Raw genomic sequence first — 12,444 nt, 5'->3', positions numbered from 1 at the left:
CACAACCAAAAAAAGTTTCTCGGTGTCGGCATAAGCATGTTGGGCGAAAACAACACGAACATCGATGTCATCATTTTTCCTCCCCAACGTAAAGCCGGTGCTTAACTTTGGAAATGAGGGCAAAACGGAGGAGATCCTTAGTAAATGTGACCGTGTTGAAATCGTCGAAAAAACCAAGCTGCCAAAAAGCATAACTTTGTTGCCTGGTTTAAGCTTTGTCAATTCTGCAACTTTATATATTCATGACAGTCCTTTATCTTTTAAGGCGTCAAACATTGAATTCATCTTCCTTCTCACAATAAATATCCCATCGGGTAAGTATAGACAAAAGGATGTGTCTCTTCCCAATAAACTGCAATAGTTAATAGGGACTAAGATCATTCCCAAAGGACAACCTTGGACCCTTCACTAATGCCTTCAGAAGGGTAGTTTGCTAACTTTGCTTTGCATAGGGAGAGGCGAGTAATTCCATCCCAAGTTAGGTGACTCCCAAGTGGTGGTATTGACAGGTGTTCACGAAACACTTGGGCCAAGTGGTGGTATCGATGGGGTTCATGAAACCCTTGGGCCTAATTGTGGAGGTGGTTTCAAGCACCCAATGACAGAAATTCCACATCCTCCATTAGGTTAGGAAAGAAGTAAGGATTAGGTTTACATGTATACATTATGGATTATATCATGAACAAATTAACTATCTCTTAATTAAGGCATAATATTGCACAAAAATGTATAATGAGGCATGATAACCAGACAGTCTCTAGTAGGGGACATTACAGCATCCTCATTTTTTTATCAGTACCTGGTGTGCTGGTGAACTGATTGTTTGGTCAAGTAGGTGGTGTAATATACTGTAACCTGATGTTCCAGGAGCTAAAACCCTAATTCAGCTCCTAAAGTAGGTCCAGATTCAGTGCTTGTTCAATCAGCAAGTAGCATATCTATAGCACTTTCATAATTGGCTTCCAAAATGCCTGGTGTAAAGAATTGTGCCTTCAAACCTGGTCACTGTTGGTATGCTCAACAATTTGTAGCTCATCCCTCTAAAGCAGCATATATTCACTTGCAAAGATCCTTGATTTTGTTGACTGAAAGACCTGGCAGGAGCCATAGTGACTTGGAGATTGATTTTCTGCATTTGTGTAATGTCTGTGTATGATCAACAGCTGGGATGGCAGAAAGAGGGCATACACATCAAAATTAATTGCTGTAAAGATTGACTCAATGAGGCAGGGTTTTCTTCTTGACCTAAATAACCTTACACAGTACTTTCCATCCCTTGTTCACCAGTGAGAAGTAATCCCAAAATGGTGTGCCAAAAAAAGATGACCTCCTCAATAGCTTAGGATCTTCTTAAATACCAAGTTGGGCATCCAAAATTAAATTTCAAGATGACTGCCTAAATTCAATTTCAAAATTGGCTGCCCAAACCTTATTTTATTTTATCTATTGATTTATTTTGTTCATTTAATATTTGCATCTAAAGGTGGCACTTGCAAACACCCTTACTAAATTGCTGGAGATGACTTGAGTTTTAGAGGAACACAACATGGGATGCCGAAAAGGGCCCTGAATAGTTAGAAAATAGCCAAGCCAATATATTTCATGGTGCAATTTCTGCTAATGATCCCTTTGCCCCTTTGGTGGAAGTTTACTTGAGTCTCAGGGAATGGGATTTTTCATAGGGTTTCAGAGTAATGGATCACAACACCTCTTGGTACAGGTCTGAATGGTTCAAGTTTTTGGGTGGTTCTCCTGTGCAGAATGCTTCTTCATGGGCTGTGGGTACTAGATTTGAAGGCAGGCTTCCTGTTTTCTCTGTGGTTTCCTGTTGAGGGTTTAGTAGATTTTTTTTGAAAAGGTTACCTTTCGTTTGATTTAAATTGTAAATCTGTTCATATTTTGGTATGGTTGTCTATAGCTTTATATAGGGTTGGAGATTTGGGTTCTAATGGTAATTCTTTAGTAAAACTTTGATGTTATGGTTATAATCTTAATTGCTGGTATCATTGCTGCTATAATGTAGTACTTTATCCACATGTTGCTTGGTTGGGGCCACATATATGAATCCACAATAATGGAATTTTAAAGAAAAACAATGTGAACTGCATAGGATGCAAGAAAATAGGCGAATGCATCATTAATGCAGCTTAATCAGTAAGTACGAGTCTTGATAATCTCGAACATTAAAGCTTTCTCTACATTCAACACTAAAAATCCTTGTATTTTAAACTTGATTTAGAAGATGGTGTCCACTAACACTGTAAGGTTAAACTAGCAATTAGAGAAAAGTGGTTCACCTCCAGCAAAATTTTATTCATAATACTACCATCGCAGTTGACAAAATCAACATCTTCAAGAGGCAATCCACATTGATGAAGCAACCTTAGCATTTGATCCATCACAATGCTAACCTGGAATAGAAAAAAGCATTTATATGAATAGCAATGCAAAATTATTGCCTATTTTTTCGCATACATTGCTAATTTTAAATCTGATATTATCAGACATTACAGATAATATATCAGATCCTTTAAAGTGTTATTTAGTAGCATTGTACATTTAACAAGACAAATGTAAATTCAACACTAAAGATATAGAAGAGCATACATGCTGCTATATATTCGTTGCAGAGTTATATGTGCATCAAAAGAAAGTGAAGGAATTTATACATAAAAAATGTAGAAAGAAAATGGAATTATAGAAACATATGAGTTTGCGGTCTAAATGTGTACTTACACGACTGATGAAAATAAACAGCCCATGTATGCATAGAGGTTAAAAAGATTTATTGTGGATGTTATTTGGTACAAGCGTGCGATATTTATTTAGTCCTTCACCACTATGATGAGCTATAATATATGTCACATAGCAGACATGAAATCCACCTATCATCTACCTTACGTTTTAGCTGTAAATTCACCATTTGTATCAGAGTCCTATACTTCATTAATTGATACTATCATACACCAAGAATATACAGTGCTATATTCCCAACAAGAAAATATTTTTAAGATGGCATAATTACAATCACAAAATCACATACAGTGAAATTTTAATTTTGATGCTCATACTTATGTCATACTCTCCAGAAAGCTGCTAAACCATTAGCCAAACGCCATGGACTTAAAGCATGATTACTTCAATGAAAACTGATCATTATAAAAGCCAAGAAAAGATATTTTTGTATGATAGAAACAAAACTTTCATTTTGCTGTGCTTAACATTAGTGCAGATTGTAGGAATCCTTCTTTACACCTATGGTTCTTAAGACACAAAATCAGGATAGAACAATACTGTATACATTCACCCATATACAAAAATATGTTGAAGGATAATCATGCTGATTTGATAAATTCATAGACGTTCTTGGTCTTAAACAAACAAGATAACTATTATATCAGAAGAAAATATGAGAATTAAGTTTCATTTTAATGTAAACATTATTAAATTCTAACACTATAATATTGTAGCGTGTAAATTAGCAGTTTCTGCAAACAACAATTCCAAACAAAAATAAAGATATATCATAAATAAAGAAGGGGTTTTCAAATGGCCGATTTATCCTTTGTTCCTTTGAGCTTATGCAATACATGTGCAAAGAAGTAAGAAACTTTCAGATGCTTTTTGGACCTTGCTATCAACTTTTAAAAGTGGCTTGTTGCCCATGTAGAGAGCGCCCATAAGCTGGAGGACAGGTATCTCCAATGGAAAATTAAACGGTGTGATGATTGTGACCTGAAAACAAACTGATTTAGAATTAAATTTAATATTGTCAAAGTATTATCATAGATAACTTTCAACAAAAAGCTAAAGAAAACTGAAATGATAATCGATCAATGTCTAATAATAAACAAAGGAGAGAATACTACTTTAACAGAGATTCTGTGCAGAGTCTCCAAAACAAAACAGAAAGACCGAAAAAAAAACATTTTAAATAAGAACTAACTACCAAAAGGTAAGATCCTAGCTAAATGACCATTATAGAAACATTACATCATTATTTTTATAATCTAACTGAAGGCTTTGTTACCCAACACCAAGTTGGAAGGATTATGCTTGACAGATTGTGACCTAGTTACCGGATTTGCAGCTCCTAGTCTTGAACCAGGTCCGGGTCCGGGTCCGACTCAGGTTTGCGGACCGGTCTGCGAGGATCTGTGGATCCACGAATCAGCGCAGACCCAAATGGTCAAATGCAGACCCTGCAAGGACCCGTAGGCCAAATGACTCGTGGGGCCAAAAAAATAAAGGTCTTTAAATGTTCTTTTTTTCAACCTAACCCTAAAATGCCCCTTTTTACTTGATATCTAATTCATTTTAGGCTCATTTGATGTCTCATTTTCCTCTCTCATTCTTACAAGTTTGGAGTGAAGTGATTGAATACCAAAGAAATTGATTGTGGAGTGCTCAATTCTTGCTTGAAGTTTGATTTGAGTGTTGAAGAGTATTTGAACCATTTGCTTTAGTTGTTTCTTCATTGTTTCAAGTTTTTTATTGAGTTGCATAGGATCACAGTAAATGTATTGGTACTGCTTAAAGATAAGGAATGTTTCAATCACAGAACTGTTGATGTTATCTAGATCTTGCTTTGTATTTATTGATTTTGATACTTGCAAGAATGAATTCACTAGATATAAATAATCTATGATAGGGTATGTGGGTGAATGGTCATGACCATTCACCCTTATATCTTAACATAGATTAGTTAACAATAACAACTGCTAATGCAGATTGGTTAACATTACACCAATTCATTATTGTGTATAACTCACACATAATACTTGCATGAACGATAATGCCGAAATAATAATACTTGATAATCAACATTTACAGTCAAACCGATAATCATATGAACATGTGAACTTTTATCAATGAAATAGATATATGAGTGCATCAGTTGTATTCAGAAAACAATATCATCATAGACAATATGTATATATAAATATCAATATGTAAGTCATATTGATATGTATATATGCATACAGTTCAGATTTGTTATTCACAATGTTTGTCTGACCGAAGCTACATATTTCAACACTCCCTCTTAGCTAGGGAAGACGAAATATATATTTCAATAAGTTCACCTTATTTGGAAGAGTGATATCACCTATCTTGTGACATCAAAAATATAACATGCTTAAGAACATCAAGTCACATGACATTCTTCTTATATGTATATCTAAGTTATGGTATGTGCACTGACATCAAGTCTCATGATGTCTACCATAACACATCATGGCGTCTCACCATGATTATCTCACAAAGAACATAATGATCTGCAATAGGTAGCACATCTCATGATATCCATCAAAATGCTCAAGAGATACTAAGTATGACATATTTAGACATCACCTCACTCACAGTATCAAGGAGTATATAGAACATCAAGTCAGCATGATATTCATATATCCTGGTTATGGCATGTGCATTGAGATCATGTCACATGATGTCTACCATAACTCATGATGGCATATCCATAGATATCACGTCACATAATATCCACCATTATTATCTCATAAAGAACATATTGATATGCAAACTATATCAAGTCGGCATGATATCTATCAATAAGTCCATGGGATATTAACTATCAAGACATTTCCATGAATATCAAGTCAACATGATATTCACCGTGATAGTAGACATTGAAAAGTCATTACCTTACAATGTTGAATACAAGTGTACATTATCAGAGAGATTGTCACCTTTCAGTAATGTACATAGGGGGCTCATAAAGTCATGGAATCACACACATGACAATAAAAGATTTTACATAGAGTTACCACAAATTCTCTCACGTGGTATTGTCATGTCATCACACACATGACATCCAAAGTTTACATGAAATCACCACGGATTCTCTCACATGGTGTTGTCATGACATCCAAAATATCAAATGGTGGATTTACCATATCTACTCCCAAAGAACAAAGTTTCACTTTAAGCTTCTCTCTTGCAGAGAAGAATCCAATGAAGTATATTTCATGAAATCATTGATGCTAAGACTCCTTAGCAAGGGCTTCATTCTTCATTACTCCAACTCCAAGATAGTTTCCAAATGCACAAACTTCACTTGATATGAGACTTGGTGAGAATATCATCTGTTTATAATGTTGCGACAATATACTTTGTCTAGAAACCACCTTCATGATCTACTCCCTTAGCAACTCTCTCATTTCTAAACATGACATTATAGTTGTAGTTTCTTGTACACAAATACACTTGTCTGATTTCATAGTAACATATGTGAATGCAACAAGCTTTGGATTTATCCCCATGCTTGTTGGTACCAAGCATTCATAATAACGTGGCTTCTATCTGAAGCTCCAAGTACATGCATCATTCACTTGACCTTCCTATCCAAGATTTTCTATGATGGATTTTCAGACTCCCTTTTAATGTTGATTCATCCTCTTAGAAGATCTATGACCGCAAAATTCCATCGCAATCTACTCCCTTCAAAGCAATATAACCTAACTCGTTGAATGTCAATTGATCACAAATCCTCTAGTTGCTCCCTCACGGACTACTGTCATAAGGTAATTTAACGACCAATCCTAATATTTGAACAACATTTCATTGCAGTCTTCTCCCTCTTTAAGGGAAGAGCCTCTTGACTTGTCTTTATCTCAGAATTTGGATCAAAAAGATCCACTGCCATGTTTGTCGTCTTTTCTTTTGAATGAGATCCTTCAAGCCTATATGGAAGACTCTTACAGATACCTCCTAATGGGAGCTTCAGTCTCTTGAGAAGGATTGTGGTTGTCAGGTTAGTGCCAACAATAATGCTAATGTGATCACATCACTCCTTGAGAATATGAATGTTCAAATATGTCTTTTTCACAAATAACTGATCCCTTATTTATATCCTATATTTAAAAGAGGTGACTTTTCAAATGGAAACAAAGATTTTCTTAGCATCCCTTAATTGTACCCTTTGAATTAACTTGTTCAACAAAGAAAAACACATCTTTTGCGGAATGATCTCACATCCTCATTAATTAATTTTTAATTAAGATTGGTTTTTTTTGGTGCACTAATTTTCCATATTTCCCAAACTCCCAATAATATATTTGACCATGGATTAAACTGGTCTTTGTTTATTTTAAGGTTTTCTCCGACTTCATATAGAGTCTGTAAATGTCATATTCCTCCTTGCGTGCTAGACGGATGCTACAATAACATCAATTTGAATGCTTCTTGTCCATATGCGATTGACCTTGTGCATATTTGTCTATTCAACGTTGCATCTCGTATTCACTCTTCAGATTCATATAACGACATTGAAGTCTCCTACGTATGTCACTGGTTGTCTAAACTCCAAAACACATTAGTTCTACCGTGACTACTAGCCCTCAATGCCTACTCCATATTTGGTGTGCTCAAGGTCACTATCAAAACAACTTTGCTTCTTGTTTTTGCTAGCAATATCATTCCAATATATTCAAGCCCGACAGTTATTATCTCAGGTTTTCAAAGAAAACAATAATACCTCTAACACCAACCATATATCTTGTAATCACACCATAACCAGTTTTCTCGATGCCTTTTCTTGGATAAGTTGTAGATATCACTTGACTTTAATCCTTCTATTTTAATCACTCAACTTCATTACAGTATGAATACTTCATCAAGCAAATCCACACTTGAAATTTTATGAAGGTTCATTATCACTTTAATGTTTTGATCGTGATATCCAATATAGTGAGACATTTCAATACTATCATGGCCATTGTCGATCCTTAATATAACCTATCCTAGTGCAAATGATCTTCACCATATCTCTGATACCATATTGAGTTGCATAGGATCATTGTAAATGTATTTGCACTGCTTAAAGATAAGGAATGTTTAAATCATTAAACTATTAATGTTCTCTAGATCTTGCTTTGTATTTATTGATTTTGATACTTGCAAGAATGAATTCACTAGATATAAATAATCTATGATAGGGTATGTGATAGGGTATGTGGGTGAATGGTCACGACCATTCACCCTTATATCTTAACATAGATTAGTTAACAATAACAATTGCTAATGCAGATTGGTTAACATTACACCAATTCATTATTATGTATAACTCACACATAATTACTTGCATGAACGATAATGCCAAATAATAATACTTGATAATCGACATTTATAGTCAAACCGATAATCATATGAACATGTGAACTTTTATCAATGAAATAGATATATGAGTGCATCAGTTGTATTCAGAAAACAATATCATCATAGACAATATGTATATATAAATATCAATATGTAAGTCATATTGATATGTATATATGCATACAGTTCAGATTTGTTATTCACAATGTTTGTCTGACCGAAGCTACATACTTTAACATTTTTCTAAAGTTTCAAGTTTATTCCATATTTTGTACAAGTTTTGAAGAATTTAAAAATATATATATTGTTATAGATTGCAAGTCCAAGAATGAGTAGTCAAAGTTTAGTGGGTGGGGAGGTTTCTCAACAATTTAAAATTGATCATCTCCTTTATGGAGATACACTACAAGACTTGCACATTGTAGTGGAGGTGGGGGTTTCATTTGGAAATGTAATTTTTTCCAAGCACAATATAGAAGCTCCTATTCTAGAGTTAAACTTCATTTCTTGGGCCTTGGGGTAAGGTATTAATATGTGTGTAGGGCCTAACAAGAAAGGGTTGTCAGCTGGGCAAATAGCAGCATTTTTTAAAGAACAAGAAAATGCTGATAAGATAGTTTCAAAAGGGAAACAAAGTTTTTCAAGTGGGAACAAAATACTAACACCACCCACTCACCAAGCTTCTACACATCCTTTCTTTCCTATACCTTCCATGGAGGATGATGAAGCTGCACAAGAAGCCCAAATCCACACCCACCCACGAGAGAGGCTCATTAGATAAGGCTTTTCAAAGTGAGTTGAGAGATCTAGCTGATGATAAAGTTGGACGTTGCATTTTTGCAAATAATGTTCCATTCAACTCAGTTAGATCACCTTATTGGAGGGAGATGGAGGGAATAAATATTGCACCTATTGGATATCGTGGCCCTGCATATGAAAAGTTGCACCACCTTATTGCACAACGAGAGAAAAAATGTGCAAAGCAAACATATGAAGAGGGTGAGGAGATTCAAATGTTTGTGACAAACCAACATATGTCACAAGCAATTTTCAGAAGTTTCTTCAAATTGGAATTATTGAAGGTAAATTTTAAAATTTAATTTGTTTAGTTTACTTTATCAATTTATGAATGTGTTTGTAACTTTCTATTAACATGTTTTTAGGTGGTTGAAACCCGCTTTGGATCAAACATAATCATCCTTAGACGACTTGTGAGGATGAGGGAAGCATTGTCACAAAAGGTCATTGGCAAAAAATGGGGCATTTGGAAACAATCCAATACAAAAAGGGCCCAAAAGGTCAAGGCAATGTTATTGGATGATGATTGGTGAACTTGAGTGGAATACATAACAGAATTCACCGGCCCTATCATGGCTGTGCTTAGGTTTTCCGACACAGATCAGCCATGCTTGGGGGACAAATCTGATCCCATCGACACCATGTTGGACAAAGTCAAAGTGGTAGGTTAGAATACAATTGTCAATCCTCTATTCAAGTTTATTATTATTAAGATATAGCTAAATTTAAAATGTTTTAATTCACATAACTTACATAAACATCACTTGTTATTCATATTCTAAGTCATTCAAAGGAGACAGTATTATACAAAAAGGTGGAAACAATAGTCCTTCACTGTTGGAACAAGATGACTACTCCTTTGCATCTCCTAGCTTATGCTCTCTCCCCCAAGTATTATAGCCCAAAAATACTTTATGTTCTCGGTAGAATGGCACCTTATAGAGATGCTGAGGATGCTAGTAGATATAAGAGGGCATTCAGTAGGATCTTCAGCGATCCAAAGGTGGGAGAAAATATTAGGAGAGAATTTGGGTTATTCATCTCAAGGAAGAATTTAGATCCTATTGCTATGAATGATCAAAGTAGAATGGATAGTATTACATGGTGGTACCTCCATAGACAAGATTATAAGTGTTAGATTTCCCGGATTTGCTGCAAATGTTTTAAGCATTGCCTTATTAGGTATGTGTGTTCCAAATGCAACATCCTCTTAGATTTATATATACAGAGAATAGGCCACGAATGTAAAGTTTCTACAAATTTTGATCAACCAATACTGCAATAATGATTTTACTCTTGCTGCAAATCGATCTACTTCAAATCTAGGCTGAATGTTATTGTTCAGGAAGTCTGAAATGAATTCTGGAAATTATATTTTATCTTTGATCCAAATCGTCAAGGAACAGATTGCTAGAAAAGCAAACTTTGATAATGTTGTGTTTCCTCTATCCACAATTTTGTTCCTTCTTTATACATCAACCAAGGGTCTTGTCTCTCCATAAGACACAACCCCTTCTAGGTCAGCCCTCCATGAAACAATCCCATTCCAATACCAATTGGCGACCTTTCCATTTAACTAATAGTTAATTAATCATCAACTACAATAGTTAATGAAGAGGCGTATAAATATGCCTAGTAAAACGCCGATCAGTATAGGGAGAAGTAATTATCATAAGGCCATATGTAAGGCAACTTACATGCATATTAGGTCTGTCTAATCTAGAATATTAGAACATTGATATAATCAAGTTATTAGGATTTAACAACGAATAAACATGTCCCTTCATGGAAAATGTCTATTCAATAATCAAATAAACAATAATAACAACAAATTTAATCTCATAAATATATATATACAGGTATATTATATTAAAGTTTTCTCAGATAACAATGACCTTATATCTCAATATAAAGAACACATATATATAAATTATATCTCATATAATCATATATAGGTTTATCCGATTGAAGCTATCAAACATTAACACTCCCTCTTAGCTTAAAAGGATAAACACGTAAGAATAAATATTACATCAATGTGATATTACAAATAACAATTTTAAGGATATCCCATTTGATATCTCAGAAGACTTCCACCATTTGATATCGCATTCAATATCATGAGTATTGGTCTTCTAGAATATCAACATATGGTATTCACCAAGTACTCAAAAGGTTTTGATATCACATCTGATATCAAGAGTATTGGCCTCCCAGAATGTTGAGATGCAAGACATTCACCATATACTCAATTTGTTTGATATCATAATACAAGTTATTGTAAGATCGTCACCTTACAATAGCTTCTGCAAATACAAGTGTCATTATTTGGAAGTCGTCACTTCCTCATGATGTACACAGGGGGTAGACCCATTAAAATCACATAGTCACGAGGTATATTCATGAATCATTGTCGTCTTGATTGCTACAATTTATTGATCATAGAAGAATCCATCTCAACACGGTTTACTCTCTCTGGATCAATATGACTAAGATCAATGAAGGTTGACTAAATCATATCCTCTATCTACTCCCTCTCTTTCAAGGTTGCCTTTAATGAAAAGCCACATTCCCTCTAAATCTCAATCTCCCTCTTCTTGCAAAAACATTCTCTAAGGAAAACATCAAGGCAAAAAGCTCTTCTAGTACGTATTGAAAATTACAAATAAGAGATTAACTACAGTAAAATTAGTACTCAATAGAAATACTTATCTCATTATCTTGGGTATGAGCTTATTCATTTGAATTAAAATCTCCTTTATTCCAAAACCAATCAGTTTTTTTTTCGTTTATCTTGAAAAGAATGTCTCTCTTTGTACGAGACATACCGTATGATTTTTGTTTTAATAAACAAAAAACATTTCCTTCAAAAAATGCAACTCTTTGTTGATAAATTGACCACCACCTTACATTTTATTTATATAAACAAATTGGAAACCTTTCTTGGCGTGCTACATAGTGAGCTCTTATATTCGTAAGCCTCTATGTGGGGTCCAATGACTAATTATTAGTGTGAGGGCCACCCTTGGCCATGTCGGCAATTTGCCCATTCAAAGGAGTCTCCAATACCCAATTTCGTATCCACGTACTTTTGTCATAACTGGAATAGCAATGGGATATGTGTCAATCTATGTGCACCGCTTAGAAGCTTGTGCGCATCCTTTGTGAATTTTATTCTATGTATGCACTTACAGGCCGTGCGAGACCGATATTCCTTACCCCACATCACATTTGTGTCAAGGGACTGTTATCTTGGTTATCGCGAATGGTGTATGCAATGATTGCAATGGATTTCCCAGTTACCTTTTGTCTTGTTCCTAATTCATTTGAAATCATTCACCTTTCTAACAGACATGTACCTCTCTAAAGCCTATTTTCTTTTATATTGTCTTGCTCCACATTTGAAATATAAATTGAATAGTAAAAAATTCCCTTCTGATCCCTCCAATCTTCAGTTGACATTTCCTTACAACTTCATTTCAGAAAATATGAATTTGTATATGTATGTTTCAATCACATCTACAGACTGTGAAA

General features: G+C 34.6%; 1 protein-coding gene across 1 annotated transcript in view; it reads right to left on the bottom strand.

Moving 5' to 3' along the window:
* ALDH12A1 (aldehyde dehydrogenase 12A1) overlaps positions 1-12,444 on the bottom strand; it is a 187,432-nt gene that overhangs the window by 61,230 nt on the left and 113,758 nt on the right. The window contains exons 8-9 of the mRNA XM_089807563.1: positions 3,631-3,735; positions 2,298-2,411 (exon numbers count right to left, since the gene is read on the bottom strand). Coding sequence (XP_089663689.1) covers positions 2,298-2,411; positions 3,631-3,735 — 219 coding nt within the window. The remainder of the gene's footprint in view (positions 1-2,297; positions 2,412-3,630; positions 3,736-12,444) is intronic.

This window comes from Cupressus sempervirens, chromosome 10, assembly GCF_028749045.1.
Source record: "Cupressus sempervirens isolate cs-2001-9-10 chromosome 10, ASM2874904v1, whole genome shotgun sequence".
NCBI classification, from domain to species: domain Eukaryota; kingdom Viridiplantae; phylum Streptophyta; class Pinopsida; order Cupressales; family Cupressaceae; genus Cupressus; species Cupressus sempervirens.
Note: the sequence above shows the minus strand (reverse complement) of the source record. Positions and strands in the feature narration are given on the sequence as shown.